Source organism: Erigeron canadensis, chromosome 6, assembly GCF_010389155.1.
Source record: "Erigeron canadensis isolate Cc75 chromosome 6, C_canadensis_v1, whole genome shotgun sequence".
Taxonomy (NCBI): Eukaryota; Viridiplantae; Streptophyta; class Magnoliopsida; order Asterales; family Asteraceae; genus Erigeron; species Erigeron canadensis.
This window is the reverse complement of record NC_057766.1, coordinates 23,041,483-23,063,735: the sequence shown is the minus strand read 5'-3', so window position 1 is coordinate 23,063,735 and position 22,253 is coordinate 23,041,483. Positions and strand designations below refer to the sequence as shown.

At 33.3% G+C, this 22,253-nt stretch overlaps 3 protein-coding genes and 1 long non-coding RNA gene across 6 annotated transcripts; all 4 read right to left on the bottom strand.

Moving 5' to 3' along the window:
- Window positions 1–3,998: 3,998 nt before the first annotated feature.
- On the bottom strand, window positions 3,999–6,240 carry LOC122605843 (polygalacturonase QRT3). Its single transcript, XM_043778800.1, has 3 exons — window positions 6,013–6,240; window positions 5,485–5,718; window positions 3,999–5,138 (listed from the first exon to the last, which is right to left on the bottom strand). The coding sequence occupies exons 1-3, from the start codon at window positions 6,199–6,201 to the stop codon at window positions 4,119–4,121; spliced, it is 1,443 nt and encodes a 480-aa protein (XP_043634735.1). The 5' UTR covers window positions 6,202–6,240; the 3' UTR covers window positions 3,999–4,118.
- Window positions 6,241–11,434: 5,194 nt separating this feature from the next.
- Window positions 11,435–13,296, bottom strand: LOC122603907 (proteasome subunit alpha type-4). Its single transcript, XM_043776758.1, has 2 exons — window positions 13,173–13,296; window positions 11,435–12,325 (listed from the first exon to the last, which is right to left on the bottom strand). Exon 2 carries the CDS (start codon window positions 12,323–12,325, stop codon window positions 11,576–11,578), a length of 750 nt encoding a protein of 249 aa, XP_043632693.1. The 5' UTR covers window positions 13,173–13,296; the 3' UTR covers window positions 11,435–11,575.
- Window positions 13,297–15,468: 2,172 nt separating this feature from the next.
- LOC122605557 lies at window positions 15,469–17,825 on the bottom strand. Of its 3 annotated transcripts, none has more exons than XR_006324638.1 (5): window positions 17,508–17,825; window positions 17,302–17,349; window positions 16,761–17,007; window positions 16,355–16,603; window positions 15,469–15,724 (listed from the first exon to the last, which is right to left on the bottom strand). It is a non-coding gene; the product is annotated as an uncharacterized LOC122605557 (long non-coding RNA). The 3 variants fall into 3 exon arrangements; XR_006324640.1 differs by having other exon boundaries at window positions 16,761–16,853; window positions 17,302–17,346; window positions 17,508–17,819; XR_006324639.1 differs by having other exon boundaries at window positions 16,761–16,853; window positions 17,508–17,818.
- An 890-nt stretch (window positions 17,826–18,715) lies between these two features.
- LOC122603752 (protein NPGR2-like) lies at window positions 18,716–21,920 on the bottom strand. Its single transcript, XM_043776546.1, has 5 exons — window positions 21,761–21,920; window positions 21,198–21,458; window positions 19,565–21,037; window positions 19,306–19,462; window positions 18,716–19,225 (listed from the first exon to the last, which is right to left on the bottom strand). Exons 2-5 carry the CDS (start codon window positions 21,441–21,443, stop codon window positions 18,909–18,911), a joined length of 2,193 nt encoding a protein of 730 aa, XP_043632481.1. The 5' UTR covers window positions 21,444–21,458; window positions 21,761–21,920; the 3' UTR covers window positions 18,716–18,908.
- Between the last annotated feature and the right edge of the window lie 333 nt (window positions 21,921–22,253).

The following is a 22,253-nucleotide window of genomic DNA, read 5'->3' as shown; positions in this document are numbered from 1 at the left end:
AGTTGGGCATGTCTATGTATATATTTATATTGGCATGCTAACATTTATTTGTTTGGTTTTTTAGTTTAGTTTTATTTTTTCTTTTGCTTTTGCTTTTACTTTATAATAAATGAATGCATCATATAACTTTGGTTTTTTTTGTTGTTGTTGTACGGCTAGTGTTTTGTATCACTTGATCCATCTGTTAAAGAGAAAAAGATCACTTCCCCTTTGAAAAGACACTATTTTTTTCTGCAGATGTTTAATGTTTTTGACAAATTTGTGTAGGTGTTATAATTCAACCGTATCAAAACCCGTCTTTTATGAGGTATGAAAGATGTACGTCAGATACCTTTACTTTAAAATAGAAAGACTACTTTCAAAAGAACCCTTAATTAGAACTCTTGATCTCTGTTGTTCTCAAATGCATTTTAGTCTAGTTGGGTGGAATATAACATTCTTAGAATAAAGATTACTGATTGGAGTGTCTTTTAGCCAATTATAGCTCAATTGTGTTCTAAGAAATTTCTGAATCAATGATCGAAAATAACATATAAATGTACAAGAAAGAATGGTTAGTTTATGCTTTCATACATAGTTTTAATTTTCTTGTCTTTTTTAGATTAGTCTAGCTTTCTTGGTGTAGCCAGGATTCTCCACTATTTTCCAATGAACATGCAATGTTCCTTTCCCAAAAGATTATATGCACCAACTAAAAAGTCATTGTCAAAAATTGATAAAGTTGGTCATTTATAGGTTTTGCAAATTGTTTGGGTGTTCTATCCTAGACTCAATGAGCCTTTTTAACATGCCAAGTGATGTCCATGACCATGACAACATATTTTGATAAATTTATCTGTACAAAATTCATAACATATTATATAAGCATAGATTGCACTTATATGTGATATCATTATCAATTCCTTTTCTAAATGGGTGTTAATTTGTGATGAAGTCTGGTACAGAAAAAAAAAAAATTACAGCCTAGAAAAAATTTAGAGAAATTGTCATCATATGCATATTTTAATTGTAAATAAACTACAAATGGTGTGCACGTAAAGCATATACGAACTTAATTCGAAAAGTATGCTTGAAAGTTAATATAAGAAGAACAAACTATTTAGAATGGTAAACCACATGTTTTGATATATTTACCTCAATGAATAAATTTTACGTATTGCATAAAAATCGTAAATTCATCACTGTGGGTAGTATCTCTATCAATTCCTATTAGGAAAATGTGGTATGTTATTTGTATTTGTCGCTAATTGTTAAAGATTGTTGCGTATATATAATTTCCTGTTGATTAAACATGTTAAGATGGACGTGGACCTATTTTAATATATTTTCACTTGGTAAACTAGAGAAACGAAAAGAGTTCCCTCGTCGAAACTTGCTAACTAATGCTAAGTATTTTTTGAAATGAGTAAATTACTTAGCGAATCTCGAGGGGTCTAGTATACAATGTTTAACTGAGTCAGCGCCAAAGAGTTCCCTCGTCGAATATATTACCAAGTTAAATCCCTCGATGAGAAACTCATATCACAGAATATGACCATAGGTAGAAGTTAAATATATGTAGTCACCTCCAAATAAGGTTAGACTTTAACTTGGAGAAATAATATTAGTACCACAAATAATGATTAGTTTACCGCACTGTATAATTTTTATAACTTCATGTGTAAGTCAGTAAAGCATACTTCAATGGCCAGAGGTATCTTCTAAATCACTATGTGGGCCCCGGGGGTGAGTTTACCCAAGGTCTCAAGTTCGAGTCTTGGGGTTCTCATCTCAAAGGAATTTTCCATGAGGAGGGGGTGAAGGTCCTGAAAATCTCTGGTTAAAATTATCTCCAACACGTTTGAATCGAAACTTACTTTAAAAAAAAAGAAAAAAAAGAAAGCATATATATAATAAATTCATTGATTGTTTTGGTACCAATGTCACTTCCCTTTCACTTGTGAGTTGAGACCTTTGTGTAAAATAATCCTATTTGCAAGTTGCAACTAGACTATTTGATGATGATTTGATCCATCACACCTATATATAATTTAAAGCCCAGTCTAGATGGCCCAATAGATGATAAGTACAGATTCAAAAAGAAAAGAAAAAAATAATTAACGGAAGCAAAGTATCAACCGTGAAATACTTCCCTATGATAAACATACACCTAGAAATGTGCGTGATCTGGTTTGGTCGGTTTTTGTTAAAAATCTCAACCAAACCAATGTAAACTGTTTAATATTTTTTCAAACCAATCCGTCTAAATTGTTATGTCAAACCAAACCGACGAAAACCAATTAACCGGTTTGATTTGGTCCGGTAAACGGTTATCATACTTTTGACATTCATATATAAAATCTTTTAATAATACTAAATTGCAAAAGTTTCACTTATACTTAAAATGAAACACAAAGTATTTTAAAAAAATATAAATCATATAATATTAATTAGCTTGGTAATTTAAGAATCATATCTTTGAAAATTTTAAATTTAGAATTTAAATATGTTCACCTTTATACCAACTAATAATTTGTTATTTATAATTTATAATATTGAATATTAATATACACACACATATATATATAATACTAATAATGATAATAATAAATATATCATTGATATAATTAAATGGTTCGGTTTGGTTAAACCTGTTTGATAAAAGTCTAAAACCACGAACCAAACCATAAGAGCGGTTTATTAAAAAGGTAAACCAACGGTTTAAGTTTTTGATTTTAAACCGACCAATCCGTCCAATAACTTCATTTTAAACGGTTTAGCCGGTTTAGACCAAACCGTGCACATCCCTACATACACCATTTTAGTTTTTAGGGTTTTACTAAACAAAGGCTCAAGAGATTTCGTTAAGGTTCATTAAATAGTTGTACACTTACTATAAAATTTAAGGGTGAGCTTTTAATATGAAAATGTACAATTTTTTTATGCACGTAAAGTGAAGCCCTAATAATGACTTTATTTTAACATTTTCTTAGTTTTTAACCGTATATCATGAAAGAATTTTTTAGTGTTAGATTATATAATAACTTGAGACATGCGATAATATACCACTAAAAAAAAGTTAAAAAGTTGGTGTACAGCTCACAACCCAAATGACAATATCTGCCCTTAATCAGCTATATTTGGGAAATATCTTGTCCGCAATTTCTTAAGGATACATAAGATGAGATGTTATACTGAATTACTGATGCACTAACATCGAACACACACGACAACCAAAACCAAATCATGATATCAATAGTAGTGTTGCTATGTCTACAGCAGCTAAATAAAAAAAGATTCACCAACAAGTTTGGTTAATACTCGTGTTTGAACATATATAGTTAGAGAAGACAAGGCGATTGTACCCAAGTTTGGTTGAAACAGAGTGCGCATTGTTTGGGTTAACTTGATTCAAATGTAACATTTTTAATTAAGAAAATTGAAAATTTTAAGAAAAATCTCTATTAGTTTTAAATGGTAAGGAATAATTAAGAGATTTTGCATTGTAAAAATTTAAGTAATACCATAAAATAAAACTACAGTATAATGGCGTGAATCTAATATGAACCTACCCAGTAACCTAAGAAATCCAAAACATCCAAGGATCACACAATTTGCTTTTCATTATTAAATATTCTTGAAACTAAGGATTAGGTAAAAGTTCAAATGATTTATACGAGTATTATTTTTGAAAAAACTATCATAACATGAAAATGCTGTAAAGTATTTTGTTTATTTTTATGGGAAATGATAAATCTACATCAATTTTTTGTCATCTACAACAAACGTACATATTATACTGCACAGTGTACAATTGTATAAAACATGCATTGTTGTAGATGGCAAAATCTTGTTGTACATTTATCACTCCCATATTTTTATTGATAGAAGTAGTTCAACAATAAATCATACAACATTGAATAAATTAAGTCAAACTTTTTGACAAGTAATACATATGAGAGACTAAACATATATCCATGAATAATATTGAACACCTTTACAGTTTTCAATAGTATTTGTTTGAATCAATAATAAATGTATATATAGTATGAACTGAAAGTTACAAAGAATAAAGTCTATGATCATTTGCATATACCCCTTTAATTATAATTTGGGACATATATAATCTCTTAACTAATCTAGCTTAACTTTGACAATCCTTGATCCACTGTTACAGAAATTCTAGCTTCAACTACAACATTTGATTCGATAAATACCTTATTGTTTGAAATATTTCGTAAAACATAGTTTGGAAACACATTACTTTCACTTGTCATCAATGAATATTGCACAAATTTTATGTGTCTTGGAAATAAAAGTATTTTGTTAAAATCTACTGTCCATGAGTTACTTTTACCTTGTGTGGAACCTTTAGCCATAGTTGCCTTCAAATTCATCCCATTTACGTTATTATTATTAACAACAACTTGATCGATATTGTTGAAAGCTCCATTCCTTTGATCTAGTTGAACTATATCGATCCCACGATTTGATCCCGAAAACATATTGTCTACTATGTTTATTCCATTAACAATGCCACGAATTGACTTCAAGACGATAAACGCATCTCCAAGGAAGAAACAACCGGAAATATGAAGTTGCACTGGGTCTTCAGAGACAATACCGGTATAATCAAAATAAGAGTTGACAATTCTAGTTTGTGTTAGACTCGGTAACTTAAGATATATTCCAGTACCACCAAAACCTGTGGCCTTATTATAGCAATGTACCCCGGTGATAACATTGGCTTGGCCAGATATCATGATTCCAATAGAGGCCGAGAAAATGACAACGTCAGTGACTGCATTGTCATTTCCGGCTAAATTAATGGCTGTGCCAGTGAAATTTCTTTCGTGAGCATCACCACCCGCGGTGATATGTTGGCCAAGGAAGGAATTACGAATATAGGTCTCATGCCCACCTTTTACCATAATGCCGGTTGTGGTAAAATGTGTGATGTAGCAATTGTCAATGCCTGTTCTTAGAGAGTTTACTGCTCGAATCCCTCCCCCACGATAATTGCAATCCAACATTATATCTCGAAGTGTTATGTACTCGTAGTTGTAATTTGATTTTGTTGAAGATGAAGATGTTGATAAATCTATGAGATAACCATTTGTTGTAAAGTTATCAGATGCTCTTAGTGTTCCACCTGATATCTGGTCACATAACCATTGATTGAAATTTGGAACAGTTAAAAACATGTATAAACCTATAAACAAATTTAATTGGAAACAATTTAGGCCCCGCCGGTTTTTTGAAACAGGTTTATGTCTGAATATTACTTCTAAATATTAATAGGCGGTTCAAATGTATGAATTCTACATATAGCAGGGACAAATAGTTCTTAAAAGTTTTTTTTAATGGGAAATAATCTAATCTTTCAAAATTTCTCATTTTTGACTATTTGACATATAATTGTCAAAAAACAGTGAGAACATGTCCAATTTAGTCCAAGTTTTTTATTTGGAATTCTCGATTACAAGTTTAGAATCAACTACTTACCACAATGTTACCAACTCCGGCCACAGGAAACTTCACCGGCCGGCTAATCATGTAAATGCCACCTTCAAGATTTATTTGTACCCCACCATGGTTGCCAATCCCCTCCATCAATATCCCGTTACGTTCTTCTTCCACAACATCCGCAATAGCATTCAAAATTGCATCCGTGCTATCGGTTTTCCCTGTCGGGTCAGCGCCATACGAGCTCACACTATACATACGGGCTCTCGACAGCTGCATTTTAATAATTTCCCATTTTTACAAGATTCTTGCATACATTTAGAGATCTAAAAACTTTGGGGGATACTTTTAGCGCGCGCAAAGGTTAAGTTATTTCTCTCTTCTTTTGACATAATATTAATGCAAAATTATACTAAAAATGCTCTTAATAGACATTGTAAATTTGACTTTCAAAGTAAAAAACAAAAACAAGTTTATTTGTTTTTTAGCGGAATCGTCTCCTATAACAGAATCCATATTTTCTGTATGACATAACAGAATCCAGGATTAAGAATTGAAATAACTTACATGTTTCGTTTGAGCAAGGGATTGCTTGAATTGTCGAAGCTTTCGTACATGGAATTCGTGATCATGGGTTCGGCTAGGGGTTAAGGGGTCGTTTAGAGACGAATATCCGATGTAAACATGGTTAATAAGAATTATAAAAGTAACAAGTGGTAAGAGGCTGCAGGTGGGTTTATACAAAATAAGAGACATTCTTGTTCATGTGTGTGTGTTTGATTCAAATGAAACTACCCATGCGAGTGATATATATACATAATTACATATAATAATAGTATAATAACTAATATGACAATATATATGTATATACACGAAGTGTGTGTGTATTTAGTTGCTTAATGTTACCAATGAGATAAAGATTTGGACATGGAAAAAGTGGGTACTAGCTAACTAATTATAAGATGTCAAAATTATTACGAAATGGTTCATACTCACGACACCCGCAAATATATAGTATTATATACATATATACACCCACACAAATGTATTGTATTGTATATGTACGTATATAGTATGTTTGAAACCATAAAGTATTGAAGTATGCTTTTTACATGTAGACTTTGAATGTGTGAAATATTGAGGAAACTTTTGCTTGATTAATTTTGTGTCTTTAAAGTTTGGCCTCGCAAGTCACATCTAACAACTGAGACGTATTCGATATGATTGTTGATCTTAATCTTATCTTGCAAAACGAATTTAAGAACATTACCAGAGGTGTTTACTATATGTTAATATTGAAATACATACGACTTTTCTTATTGTATGAGCATTAATACTACGAATTCTTTTGATATATTTTAGAGAAACAATATTACATGTTAAGGACTCCGTGTTTGTATATGTGTTTTTCATATATTTAAGTTATAAAACTAGTGTGTATATTATGATGATGATATGATATATAAAGATTGCTAGGCCGAAAGTTGTTAAGAGTTGCTGGAACACAAAAAATTATGGTACGTTATATTTGCTCATTTATGTATATGTAAATAAAGCATTGCTAGGCCGAAAGTTGTTAATGAAAATAGAAAAAGTGGTTCATGAAAATGGAAACTTCTAAGTAATGATCTATTGATCAAGTACAGATTTTAAAGTCTTGGTTCATTGATTGTATTAGAATTTATCAAGCAATTTTGATCATTTTGTTACCTTTCGTCTCAAGCACTTTTTATAAGTAAAAAGTTAAGTTTTAAAGATAAAACTTTAGTGATTTGTACTTTAGACAATTTTTTGTATTAAAATTTTTAAAGGGGGTAAATGAGTTAAATATAAATAATTTTTGATTATATTACCATTTATAGGAAAATTTTCATATATATCCCATTTTAAAGACATAATTACAAATATGCCTTAGGTGCAAATTTTTAATACATAAATATAATGCTTTTAAAGCATACTTTAGACATATATGTAATTATGTCTTTAAAATAAGACATATATGAAAATCTCCCTCATTTATTATAAATCGATCTAACTATTTTTTTTATGAGGCTTTGAACAAGAACACATCTTAAATGAGATTCAACTTTTATTACTGTTAATTTTGATAGAAAATCACATGAATAACATGGATTCTACTAATGTTAACGTCACCAAAACTCATTTTTATTTAGATGAGAGTTAATTTTTATTAGCATTAAGTTTGATGGATCGTTTTTATAAATGATAATGTGACGTAAGTTCATTTCTATTTTACTTTCTTTTTGAAAAGATCTAAATTCATAGCTAGCCAACATCTACGTCATATTTGCACTTTTTTAATAATGACGAATACTTTAAATTAGAATTAGAATGGAGTAACAATATTTAGTAATTCAAAGATTTAATGAATGCATCTTTTCTTTTTATATCCCCTGTTTTGTGAGCAACATCTTACTTTAAGTTTGAAAAGGGTATGTAGTATAATATTGGAGTTAGTTTGTGTATAAGGTATTTCTGACTTGTTAAGATAAACATATTCGGGTGTTATGAAAATAAACCAAATTTAGTGAAAAGGGTTTTGTTTGTAGTAACGGTTTCTGGTTGATTTCATGATGAGGTTGGTTGATGATTCCTGCCTTACATTCAAAGCCATCAATTCATAATCTTCATTCTTACGCTACCAAATTCAATCATAAAAGAACCTTTTCAGTTATATACAATGCCTTTGATGATTTAAGTACCTAAGCCAAATCAAGAAAGGAAAAAAAAAAGAAGCAGCCTATAGCCCCTAGAGGTGAACAAAAACCGGTTTCTACCCAACCCGACCCGAAACCGAACCCGAACCGGTTTTTCGGTCAACGGAACCAAAACCGGGTTTGACCCAACCCGACCCGGTTTGAAACCGGTTTGGGGTCAAACTTTGACCGGTTATTGACCGGGTTTGACTCGGTTTTTTTGACCAAAAACCGAACCCGACCCGAACTCATCCCGGATTCTAACCGAAAATAAAACCCGAAAACCCAAACCAGTTTGTAACCGCCGGGTTGGGTCAAACCCGAACCGGTTTGGGTCAAACCCGGTTGTTGACCAGTTTCGGGTTCAGGTTCCAACCAGGTTTTTTTGTACACCGCTAATAGCCCCTAGTGGATTAAAAAATATAAGCAAAAGTTTATATAAATAACTACTAACGTTATATTACAAAAACCAATTATGGTCCCTTTAAAAATAAGCCCAAAACGGATCGGGTTTGCCCATTTAGATTTAGAAAGTTACCCATTTGACCCTTTACCAAGAATGGATGATATCTGATAATGAAAGGTAGGATGGTTATGGTGTGTTACATATATTTTTTTTTTTTTGGAACAACATATTACATTCCACTATTTGTCCTTGACACCGGATTCTCACCCTTATTATTTTTTCAACATTTTTTAATGGTTATGGTGTGTTACATATTACATTCCACTATTTGTCCTTGACACCGGATTCTCACCCTTATTATTTTTTCAACATTTTTTAACGTCTACAAGCTATTATGAGGCTTAATAAATTTAATCACTCATTTTATCTTGTAATCAACTTTGGCATCTGTAGTAGTATAAGATGAAGAAATATTGCATAAGAGGAAAACATACCTGGGAAAGTTGGCAATCTGTTGAGCACCATTGCTTACCGAGAGGTTATTTCCAAGTTGGCAATCAGGTCACCAGACGGCGCGCTCCTGAAGTCCTGATGACTTTGGAGAATCATCAAAACTCAAATTTGAACTTTGACCTGAACTAAAACCTGCAAAGCAATGTCATGGGTGACTTGAATGCATATGAACACGGATGTATTTCACAATTTAGTAAGAGCTAAGAGCATTGATGACTTGATGACTTGATGCATGTGCTTACTAAGTTGAAGAACATGATCACCAAGAGAAGTACTATATAGTTTTGATGGTGAGCATATGCGATTGGACTGGTAAGACGGGGGCACAAATTAAACAGTTTCCAGAGAACATGTATCACAAAGAACATTTCGGAAACATATCAAACAGAAGGTATAGCAGATTAACAGGTTTATGGTTGTTATCTAATAGCATGACTTTATTAAAAACCATAAAGGAAAAAAGTTTTGCGGCCCAAATCTTTTAGGGCATCCAAAGTTCTCAATCCATGGTTCTCGTCTACTATTACTAATGCATAGAGTAATGAATATACGACTGACAAAACAAATTATCTTCTAGGCCGGGATAGGCTACAACATTTATTGGTAAACTAAAGGAATATACAACATAGCCTAAATAATATCAGAAACTAGTATTTAGTAACTACTATCCCTTGTCTCATGAAAGTTGTAACAACAGACTATACATGGTTTACAAAATTTGGTTTTTGATAGTTCGACATCTTGATACCATCAATATTGATAACAAGTACAGAGGTAGCGACAACGGGTAAAGATAGGGAAAATCTGGTTGTGCAGAATAGAGAGGGTTAAGATTAGCTTGAAACCCCAAAAGCCAGACACTCTGATGTTTTTCTTGCAAACTTGCATTGTATTTTATCAAGTTACAACTATAGTTTAACATTGTCAATCCTGCTGCTAACCTAATTACTACAGAAGTAATATTTGATCAAATAAAACACATTATATCATCATATGACATGCATCACAAATCAAGCCTCAGCGTGTTACCTTGAAAAATTATGACAATGAAAAAGATAATTGTAATGGCCATAGCAAAGAGGCTGATGTTCGATGATGCTGCTGGTGGTGAAAATTTAGCTCCTTTCCTTCCCTGCAAAAGTTTCATTCTTTCTACCCTAGCTCGCCTGTTCATTTTCAGTTCAGCAATCTTTTTAACTAATTGCAAGTCAGTTGTGTCTGGTGACGGATCCTTATGTGCCCGGGGTGGCTTTGAACCTTTTAGAGTTTAATACTTGTGTTTTTCTTTCAACATGTGTCTTTTCTAAAAGAGGTTTGTATTCACCATATTTGTCAATGATTCAATATCCTCATAGTCATCATCAGACTCATCACTTGATTTTATAAGAATTACTGCTGCATTCAGCATCCTTAGATCCTTCAAAACTAAAAATTCCACCGACAGATCGAACCACGGTTTCTGCTGCTTTAATACCTATTCTTCTATCCTCTTAACATTCATTTTCACTAGTCCCGATGTCAAAAATGGTGTCTCTTTCATGAGCTCATGGCATCATATAGAGAGATAATCATGTTGGCAAGTTATGGCATTGTTGAAAAAGAATGCATGCCATTTTCAAACGTCTCGATTTCTCTTGCAGAACTTGCTTCATAACCGCCTAACAGGATTGATAAAAACAAACACCACAAATTGCAAAAAATCAGACAAGAACATCAATAACAAAGCTGCCAAATTATATAATGAGCAATGAATCAAGTGTTTAATTTCGTGAGCCAACATGAAAATGATGCAAACTCACCAGGTTCAAGAGTATCACATCCAAGAACAATATCAACTAATTTTTCTTCACATACAAGTAATCAAACGTAATTAGTCAGATAATCAAGCAAAATAAGATAAAAATTTTGGTACCTGATTATTTTCTATTGTAGTTTCTCACCACATATCCTTATTATGCTATCTTCTTCTAGATCCAATAAAACATATTCATTTTTCTATTACATTGTACCAAAAACTATAATCAATCAATACTGTAAACAGCATAAGAGATTACCACTTCTTTGCTCGAATACAGCCCGCCTGGTAGCACTGGACTGGTGCTAAGCCCATGCCCATCCATCGTCGGAACCATGGATGACATTGAGTCAAAGTTTCAATAACTGAAGAGAATAAATAATTTAACAGTAATACTTAAACGATTCCATACTCGTTAAGCTATTGCCAAACGAATTTCCAATCTAGCTTGCAGACGCAAGGCCTTGAAAGCTGAAAGTTTTTCACATAGAAACAAGAACTTAACAATATGCTATAGACACCAGCCTAACTAAAAATAGTATCCAAAACAAGCAAGTCTAAACAAGAACTTAACAATGTATATTTTTGCCACCAGAGTAACAAAATCAAGATTCAACCATACAAATTAAAAACATTATCCAAAACAAGCAAGTCTATTACCAACAAACTAAAATCGAGTCAAGCCATATTACGAATCAACTAGGCTTCTGCAGCAGGCTGGGTAACACCATATTTGACCAACATCTTACTCAGAGCATCGGGTGTGCAAACCTGGTACTTAACTTTCCCCGTGGATGACAAAAAAACTTCAGCCAGTTCAAGTTTATCAGAAGTTAGACTTGTACTGTCCATTGTCTTGCTAAGAACCTTAAGTGCCAATTGCACAGCCTCTTCTCTACTGATATCATCCTTGTAGTCCTGTTTTAGCATCGACTGGGCTGCTTGATTGTTTGCACCAATAGCAGCTGCCTTCCAGCCGCCGTAATTGCCACTCGGGTCACTCATGTAGAGCTGGAACCCATAGTTCTTATCCCACCCAGCAAATAAAAACGAGACCCCGAAGGGACGGAGACCACCAAATTGGGTGTAGCCTTGTTTAGTGTCACAGAGGGACTGAACGAGTTGCTCAACGGGCATTGGTTCTTGGTATGAGAAAGTGTAGCGCTGAGCTTGTACACGGGCTGTGTTGATGAGAATGTTGGCATCTGACATGATACCAGCTACAGCAGCAGCTACGTGATCGTCAATTTTGTACATTTTCTCAGTTGAGGTTGAGGTTTGGAGGAGCTTTGAAGTGACTTTTTTCTCGCCAACCAAGACTACTCCGTCTTTTGAGAGGATCCCAATGGCAGACCCTGCGTTTCCAATGGCCTCCATTGCATATTCGACCTGATAGAGACGGCCTTCAGGAGAAAATATCGTTGTACGGCTATCATACCTTCTTGACATCTACAAACAAACAGTGGCCGGCCCATCAAATACTACTATGATGTCGGCAGATTTTGATTTCAAGAATTTAGAAACAATGCAAAAGTGTAACAAAGTGCAGATATTAATTATCCAAATATCCAATATTCTAATCTAAATAACAATAACAAAAAAACAGAACCTTTAATTTTCTTGGGGGCTAAAAAAGTACTACAAAATAAACACAGATATAAACAACAAAACCCACAACCTCTACCACCGGAATCTTGAAGGCATGAATTGGTAATTCACAGAAATTTGTTTGGTTAAGACAAGAGTACCAACCGATGACAAAGGAATTAGAGATACAGTTTAGGGTCTTTTAACAAGTCGCTGCTGTATAATATCACATCAATATCTATAAACTCTTAAGCCATTTATATATATATATATATACATACAAACATATATATGTAACTATAGCTAGTTTTGATTTAGATACCCCATTATCCTGGCCCTACAAGCAGGGAATCTACCTTTTCGGCTCACATTTCTTATTGGAAACCTAACATTACCTATAACCTTAATATTTTTTTATTTTTTTTCCTAGAACGACAAACTATCCTACTCCTGCGCCTAAACTACACGAATGCCTAGGTATCCCGGCTTCCGAGAAAACCCCCAAATAATCCACCCCCAATGATATTAACATTATGATGATTGAACCATATATTGGAGTACCATAAAGACTCATGTTTGAAGCATATAAAAAACCCACAATTACATATGATTATATATCATCATTAGCTCAAATATCAACAAAATATGCACAGATTTGTAAAAAAAGGAACCAAGGAAAATAATAACAAACAAAGTTTCATTCACATACCGTACGTAATAGAAGCACGCGAGATAATCCTCTGCTTGTATCGGGTGATTTGTAGAGAAAAAGTGGACGAGAAAAGAAGACTGAGTGGAGTAGTAGTTTAGGGTGATCTGCAAGTCAGCTTATTATTATTATTATTATTATCAAAGTAAACGACACAAATAGTCCCTGTGGTTTATCAAAACGATCACGTTTTGTCCTTTATAATCCAAAACATCAATGGCAGCCCTCTATAGGAGGATAAGGTTCACATATAATCCTTTGACCGGTCAACCATCATCTAGCCTCCGTTAAACCCCTTCGACATTTTCCTCCGTTCGACCCCTTTCTCTGTCTTCTTTTAATTCCCTTTCTTTCTTTATTATATGACAAACATAATAATGAAGGATATCGCGAAGAATTTTATATGACAACAAACATTAAGTATATAAGTGATGCGGCTAAATACATACTAGTTCATATATACGACAGATAGTACATAGCCAACAAACTTTTAATAAGCGATAATACTAAACATTTGTAGTGAGAACAATTATTAGAACTCAGTTTCGATTGTCCTGATAAATTACAAAGCCTCATGGCAACTTCCAAGCTTGTAATAAACGATCAACTTGAGCGGTAGTCTTGAACTTCAAGTAAACTAGTTTCAGCCAAACAATAGTGGTTATCACATCCACAATTTGGTCATCGGGTCCTGTCTTTTTAGTAAACATTTTATTTTTTCTCTCCAATCATATAAGATAATTTGTGACAGTCAATGGCGGATCTGGAAAGTTTTAGCGGTGAGAGTCAAAAAATTTAGCTTGATGTTCCGATTATTATATTAGGGTCATGTAATAACTAATTCGGGTCGGGTCAAACAAAAATAACACAATCTAAGTTTCCATTCAAATTACCAATATATAGTTTCTAACAAACAAAAAACTACAACTACTTATGAAAATACCAAGACAAAAGGTGTGTACTAGATACTAGAGTTACAAGTCAACGTTACAATCTTTAAGCTCTTTGAACAAATCTACTATCCAACTCATGCATTTGTATATCCAATGTGGCTGTAAACAAATCTACTCGGGAGTAATGTTCAAATGTGACATGAAGATATTTTTTATGAGGTAGGTATCAAGTAGATGTATATGGAGCTTTCATATTCGACATGTCTACTTGATGTTTGTTACATAAAAAGGTCATCTCGTCAAGTAAACAATCAAACCACTATTTCTCTAATTGTTTAGATTCACCTTAGTTGTTGAAACTCGAAAAAAGGGACAAAGACAAGGCCTAAAACATAAAATTATTAATGGACTAAGTGAATTATAGGGTATAAAAATTAAAAAGGTAAATTTTATTGGACTATTAAATTCATTAAACATATCAAAAGTTTTTTAAAAAATATTCCCTAGGGCCGACTTAAGATATATAAAATTTTTCAAACGAAATACGAGTATATTAACACTAGCGAAAAAACGGCGGGAGCCTGGTCCCTATAAGGAACCGCACTTGGTGACAGCAATAAGCAGTCTTCCAATCACATTCTGAGCTATTTTGGACTTCGCTTTTGACGTGAGCCACGCTAGCATATCATCCCACTTATCCGAGAGATGTTGCACTTCAGCCAAATCTTTCACATGCGTCCATATACGTGAGGAAAAATTTCTTCAAATTATAAACAAACTAACTAATTAATCTGGGTTCAACTCGAGACTTTTAATAAAAATTTTGCATTTCAAAAATAAATAGTTATGTGATTGGTGTTGTTGAGACTTTTAAAAGACCCGACGTAGCAAAGCCTTGGGTAAAAATAGTACTTGAGGCAGTTATTGTGATTAAATAACTTTTTCGTCAATTGATGTGTATTCGAATCATAGGAGCTAGCAATTATCGATATGCTCATATTGGTGACGTTATTGTTGCTGTAATAAAAGACGCAATTATTATTTGATATGAACAAAAACTTCTCTTCAAGGAGCAAATGGATAATAACGCAACTAAGATGCTAATAGATATTGTAATGATAAGTAAATAATGCAAGAAAAAGTAACTTAAACTATCAAGATTTGAAGACATTGATTTCAAATAAATGTATCTGAAAGCTCATGTGAAATTTTAACAATCTATAGCCACCATCTAAAAACCTTTGATACTTTTATGAAATTCCAGCTTTCACGTGGAGTGCTATAGGGTGGACGTTTATTGAAATGCATACATGTATCAAGCAAACGCATGTTAAATTTGTGTAATCTATAACTAACATTAAATTTGCGCTAAAGCTAATAGCCTCTTTTTGTGTTGTTAGAAATAAGTGAAAACTGCATCAATCGAAAGTGTGAAACTCGTACAATATTCATGACATATAAACATGGCAACAAAATGGAAGGCTTCGTTACCGCATTTGATCCTCTGTTTTAGTCGTTAAGGTCCTACTTAAGAATAATATAATGTACAATCTCCTTAGCTTGAGAAATTGCATTATGAACAGCCAAGAAAAGCTGCTCCATGCTGCTCATTGGCGGCGCATTGTGACCTTGAGTACATCAACCGACCATTTTCCATTACTATACCAAGCAAGCATTGTATTAATAGCACAAAAAATGAGTAACAAAGCAAAGACATAAGGCATCCACTGCACGAGGGAACGTCATGTTTAAGTGCACAAACAACATTGACGATAAACATAAAGTTTAAATCATAGAATAAACCTATCGTGCATATCTACAGTAGCTTTCAGATTGTATTATATGATATCATACAGTAGAAACATTTTGGTCTCAATACACCCGTTTCAAGGGCATCAGAAGCCAATGTTTTCTAACAACGGTTGTGATGTAGCTTTGTTGATTGAAACACTTAGAATTCTTACCACCTTGAGCGGTTTCTTGATAGCAACCTGATAGCAGGTGACCATTTGTCCTAAAAAGTGAACATAGGCCTTGTTTCATAATTAGGTTGTACCCAAGACCAAGAACATGCAATTTCTTGTCCAATAATGTTTTTCTCGAGTAGAAAATAATTAGTCCAGTTGGGAGAGTGCCAAATTACCATAAAGTCGGTTTTCGTTCTAACAATGAATTAGTAAGATTTTATATTAGGAACCATTTTTGAAAATATACGACTCTCTTTTTATCTTTATAGCCAAGCAATACTAAGCAAGTATCGAGTTCTAATTAGAAGGAAGGAAAACATACCAAGTTCTGCCAATCATGGTATTAGCTTATTAAGTTTCACGCCTCCAAGCATCACGGTCAAATTATATTTATGCCAAAAGCACATGCACAGGTCTTTCGATTAAACTTATCCCAACGGATGTGAAATGTTCAAATATTGAGCAGAACGATGAAATGATCCAAAACAGGTCTTAACATCCCCATTCACCTTTCCATCGATCTCAATATTCCACACTCCAGTTAAATCTTTTTGAACTACAATGTCATCATCTAAAAACAACATTAAGAGGAAACCATGTTATGGAACATGTTATAAACAAACATTTTGCCTATAAATAGTGTATACACATACACCCCCCCCCCCCCCCCCCCCCCACCACACACACATATATGTAATCAATCTTGACAGTAATTATTAATAATATACCTATTTTTTTTATAAAGAAATGCTTTGTGCCAAACATCGTTCGAATATCAATAGTTGGATGCCACTCGACCATTTTAACATCTTGTGTATGTCCTTGCAGCACAAAAACACAATCATACTCATTCGCTAAGAAAAAAATTCCCATATCTACACACATTTATCTCGGCTACATGTTGCAAGCAGTGAACCAGATGTTTACCACAAAACTTAATAAAGATTACATGCTTTTAACTTCATTTTCATGACCCTGTACATGTAAAACTTACCATCATGACATGCTTTTAACTTCATTTTCATGTCCTTGGCTATTTGTTGATTTCTTCTTTAATCAAACACTCAATTAATCATCTATTGATTATCAGCATTACAACTTCAAACAACAGAAGCACAACGACAATTTGACACACTACTTTCCTACATCCTGTCACATTAAGGCTAGTTATCTGATTTTTCTTTTTCAGCATAACAGACTATTTTACAAAAGACACATCCAAACACCCCCGTAAAAGAATATAAACAAAACATTGAAAGGTGGAGATACCTGATTTTTCAGTATTTGTTGACAAAGGTTCATTCTGCAACATTCCTTCTGGCCAAAAGTGAAACACATTGTGAAAATCAAATTGGATCATGATGGAAAAATATAAAAATATGTAAAAAAAAAACCCCCAAAAAGTAAAATAAAAAAAAACCTTAAAATACCCAGCCTCCCCTAAATTAAGAATACCATAAATTGTAAGAACATACTCTGAATGTTTGATCTGAATCTTCGAAATTCTCGACAACGAAATAAGGATGTTCAAACTTATTCGATGCATCCCTTGTGTTGGGATGAAGATTTTTGGGAGGTTGAATACATAGAAGAAAGATTTGATGTACAGTGTGGGAGATTGCATACAAATATTTTAAAGTAAGATATTTAATTTTTGATTCATATTTCATAATATTGTTGTTTGTTTGGGTATAACGTCCACAGGATTTTTTTGAACAAAAGGGGAGACTTTTTTTTAAAAAACTTTAAATCATGAAACCTTGCTTTGTTAAGAAGATCATATAGCAGGGGCCACTTAGTGTTGCCAACAACATCCCATTGCCTTAATTTATTGCAAGACCTATCTTCCAAACAAAAATGTCTTTTACTCAATTATGTAGTTTTTTCTAAAATAATTAAACGCACCCTGTATTGCGACCTTTATTTTTTGGTATCTCGACAACACTTTTTGCAGCGACAGTCACTGCAAAAAATATTGTCACGTCATCTTCCACTAAAAATAAGTCTCTGCAAATATTTTTGTGGGGCCCAATTTTGATATAAAAAAAGCTCTTCTTCTAGATTTACTTGAATAATGATGTACAGTAAAAAACCTGACAACACCACAAGTGATGACCCTGACAACACAACACAATGGACAATATCAATTTACTTGAATAACAAATAAAAAGACAAATCAATTCTCAAGTAAGACAAAATTCAAAATTAGACAACTCAAAAAGTATTACATGTTTGTACGACTTACTTTAAATTAAAGGAAACGTGATGTTTCTTCACTGACACACTCAAGCCACGCGAGGACAAACACAACACTCAAAATAAATTTAAAACAACTTGACTATGTAAGATGATTATTTGCAACGACTTTTTGTATGACTTACTGTTCATAACTATTTACAGCGACAGTCGCTGCAAATAGTCTGGTCGGATTACTAAAATATCGCTGCAAATAGTCTGGTCGGATTACTAAAAGTTTGGTCGGAATACCAGGCGCCTTAAACTAATTAAAACACATCGAACACTTAATTAAATAACTAATTATCTTTTATTTGTTAAAACTTACAAGTTAGAACAAAACTACGCCCAAGTACTGAATTCAGTTTGTTCATGCTATTCCAGCTGATAATATGTTTTTTATTATTCAAATCACTTAATTACTTTCTAACGAACATCCAAACACATGTTTAGCTGCAATCATTATATAAAATCGAAGTTGGTTAATCAAGGACATGATATACATATATAGAAATTAGTAATAGAATATATGTTGTCATATTCTTGCTATACCTATTATGTTACATACCAAAACAACTATCTTGCACAATAGCAAAACCAAAAGGTCATATTGGTGGCCGTTGATATTTGAGCGTTGAGTTTCATCTGAAAGGTTCAATAGGTTCAGATTCTTTAAGCATAATTGCGGCCTCAAAACATTCAGCGGCTTCTAGGGATGATGAACCATACTCCCCCTTGTACACCAGACCAAGATTGAACCATGCAGAAGGGTTTGTCCTTTCAAGTTTTAGTGCATCGGTTATGAAACTTTTAGCAACTGGCAATGATTGATCACCTAATTCTCTAAGAACAATGGCAGTCGATATTAGGCTTGGAATGTGGTTTGGATCGACATCTAATGCCTTCTCAAATAAAGTTAACGCTTCTTCCTTTTCGCCTTTAGCCTGATGCAGTAAGCCTAGGAAATTCAAAGCATTTTTGAATATCTTGTACAAAATAAAGCGACCAAATTTGTCCCAAATTAATACAAATGGGTACCTGTGGCATGCCATCTAGAAGCAGAATGCGGATCAATGGCCTTAGATTTCAACAAGCAGACGTCGGCATCACGCCATTGTGACAAACTAGTGTACACATTTGCAAGATCATGCCATATTTCCAGTTCTAACCCTCTTTCTTTGTTGTTGCTCCTCTTCTACCATTCGAAAGAAAGCAAAAAAGTAAATGTTTGAATAAGGTATCCTTAAATTAAGCAACCAAATTATTCCAAATGAAACAAGAAAAAAAGATTTACTACCTTTGACAGGTTTTTGTAGGTACTAAAACTCTTGCTTCTAACTTGAATAACTGCAAGAAGGCGAGTATACGTCTCAATACCACTTTTCAAGTTACCTTGTGCAATCTGCAATTTAGCCTTTGTTCTTAAAAGATCTCCATGATCCCACTGCCCTGTTTCATCTATAGCACAATCAATGATGTTTTCAGCTTCAAAATATTGTTTTTGAGCTGATAGAATACGCGCTAAAAGAATCCATCCTTTTACACTAGCTCCAGCTTCAATCTTCACAAGCTTCTTTGCATAATAAAGAGCAATATCCAACTTTCTCTGTTCTGCATATTCAAGGCTAAGATTATACACAACATCAACGTCTTGTTTCATCATCTTGTGGGCGGTTTCAAATGCATTTAGAGCTTCCGTCTGCATTGATATCCTCTCAGAATCCAAATTAGCCTTTCTTGATTGTGTAGAAAGCGAGAGACCAAGTAAGAGATTTGCAACACTAATCATCTGGTCACATTTCCCTTCAAAATTTTTTGTTAGTTTGAGAAGATATGCTATTCCTTCTTCCGTGAAATCAGGTTGCCCTCCACAAATCTTGGAAGCTAGTAACATTTCAAAAGTAAGATCATGGTGATTCTCTTTATTATTAAACAAATTTCTTAAGAGATTCAGAGACACGATTTCTTCGCCTTCACCATAGTAACATAATGCCAGAGTGTTGTACCTTTCTTTTCGCTCAATGATTCCAGGAGGCAATTCTTCAATTTGATTAGCAAGTGATGTTAGGTCAAATGCAACAGATAGTGCAAACGAAAGATGATAATAGATTGACGGGTCCCACTCGATTATCCCAGTTACAGTCTTTCTTAAAAGAATCAGTAGCAAAAGAATGGCTTCTTCTATATTGTTTTTCGGTACATATGAACTTTCCATTTGCGACCGAAGATTTGGAGGGTTTGCATCACAACCACTATATAAAAGAAATATAGCAAACTCTTTTTCAATAGTTCTTCGTGTCTTACTATCGAGATTCCATTCGTACAGAAGTGCTCGCCTATATGCCAAAATGGTTAATTGTGGTTCAAAAGCCAGTTTCCAGAGCTCAGGTAACAACTCAACCGATTTATTGACAATTTCTTGAAGTTTATAATATGAAGAAAAATTAACAAATCCACCCGGTAAAGCAGACTCAACTGTTTCCAGTATTATTCTGCACGATTCAGCAGCTTCTTTAAAACGTCCCAAGGCCTGCAGTGACTTTGATTTAAGAAAAATAGCCTCAAAAAGTAAACTAACAGCGTTAACTGACATCTCTGGTGAGATTTCACTTTGAGAATGGCGTCTGGCGTTCTGTTCATCAGATCTACTAGAAAGCGTGTTTTTCATTTTTGGAATAACTGCAGGTATGTCAATGCCTTCAAAAACATGAAGTGCAGCCTCTATGTTTCCTTTTTGATATTCTAATCGACCTAATAACGCTCTTGCTTCCTATACGTTACAAAAAAAGTATATCGGTTTAGGTCTAAAGTATCTAGGTAATTTCAAAACATATCCAAACACTCACAACATAACAGTAACCAAACTAAACAACATGTTATCCAAATGACATTATGCAAAAACCATATAAAGCTAACTGAATGTAACTAACCTCATAGTTGAGAAAACCGCTCTCACGAAGAGACGATTCAGCTTCTTCTATGTTACTATTATCTAACTTGGGATCAGGGTCACCGGGTCTAGACGAATAGCCGCTAGCGGAAAAGTCCCTAGTTGCTAATGATTCTGATGAAGCATTCATTTCCTTCCTTCTCATTTGGTTTCCAGAGTGAAAACATTTCATCATCATTTTTCTGTATCTATTTCTGTATCTATCTATCCAGTCTTTCTTTTTCATTTTCCCTCCTTACATCTGAATATCAAAACCCCATTTTTGTAACATCATTCATTCATTTAGTAACAGCTTATATATTAAAAAATAAATATAAATAAATAAATATTAATATTAATAATATAATGTAATAAGTAGAAACATGTGAGCAGGAGCCTATCAAGGACAAAAATGTCAATCAAAAACAAAAACCCACAAAAACTATGACCACATTTTTACAGAAATTTCACACTTTGTTATCCTATATCTATAAATATAATAACACTACAAACAAACAGTAATTTAAAGGTCCAGAAAGCAAAAAAACAGTAAAAAAAAGGTACCTTTAATATTAACAAAAAGAGCCCACAAGAATTGAAAAGAATCACTACTACTCATTTGTGAAGACTTTGAGCTGAATAATAATTTGATAGAATCCAAAGTGTTTTCTTGTATTTTTGTTGTAGTTGTTGATAATGATTTAATATATTGAAATACAATGTAATGGGTAAATGGGAATGGATATGGGAATGAATGATTGATTCAAAACAGGGAAGGTCAAAAAAAGAAAAGAATTTAAAGCATTAAATAAGATGAAAAGAACATATACTATAATTGACTGTCTGGCCAAATGTGAATGGAGGGAAGACTTTTTTAGTGTGACTTTTTGAATTAGCTCTTCTTCCTATGTCATTACCTCTAAACTATCAATAATTTTTCTTAATTGTTTTTGAAAAGCTCTAAAGTCTAAACTAATAATTTATCCCATTAAGTTTGAGAAATGACATTAGCACCATTATTTTTTAGAAAAATATTAATCTTTTTAATAAAATAACC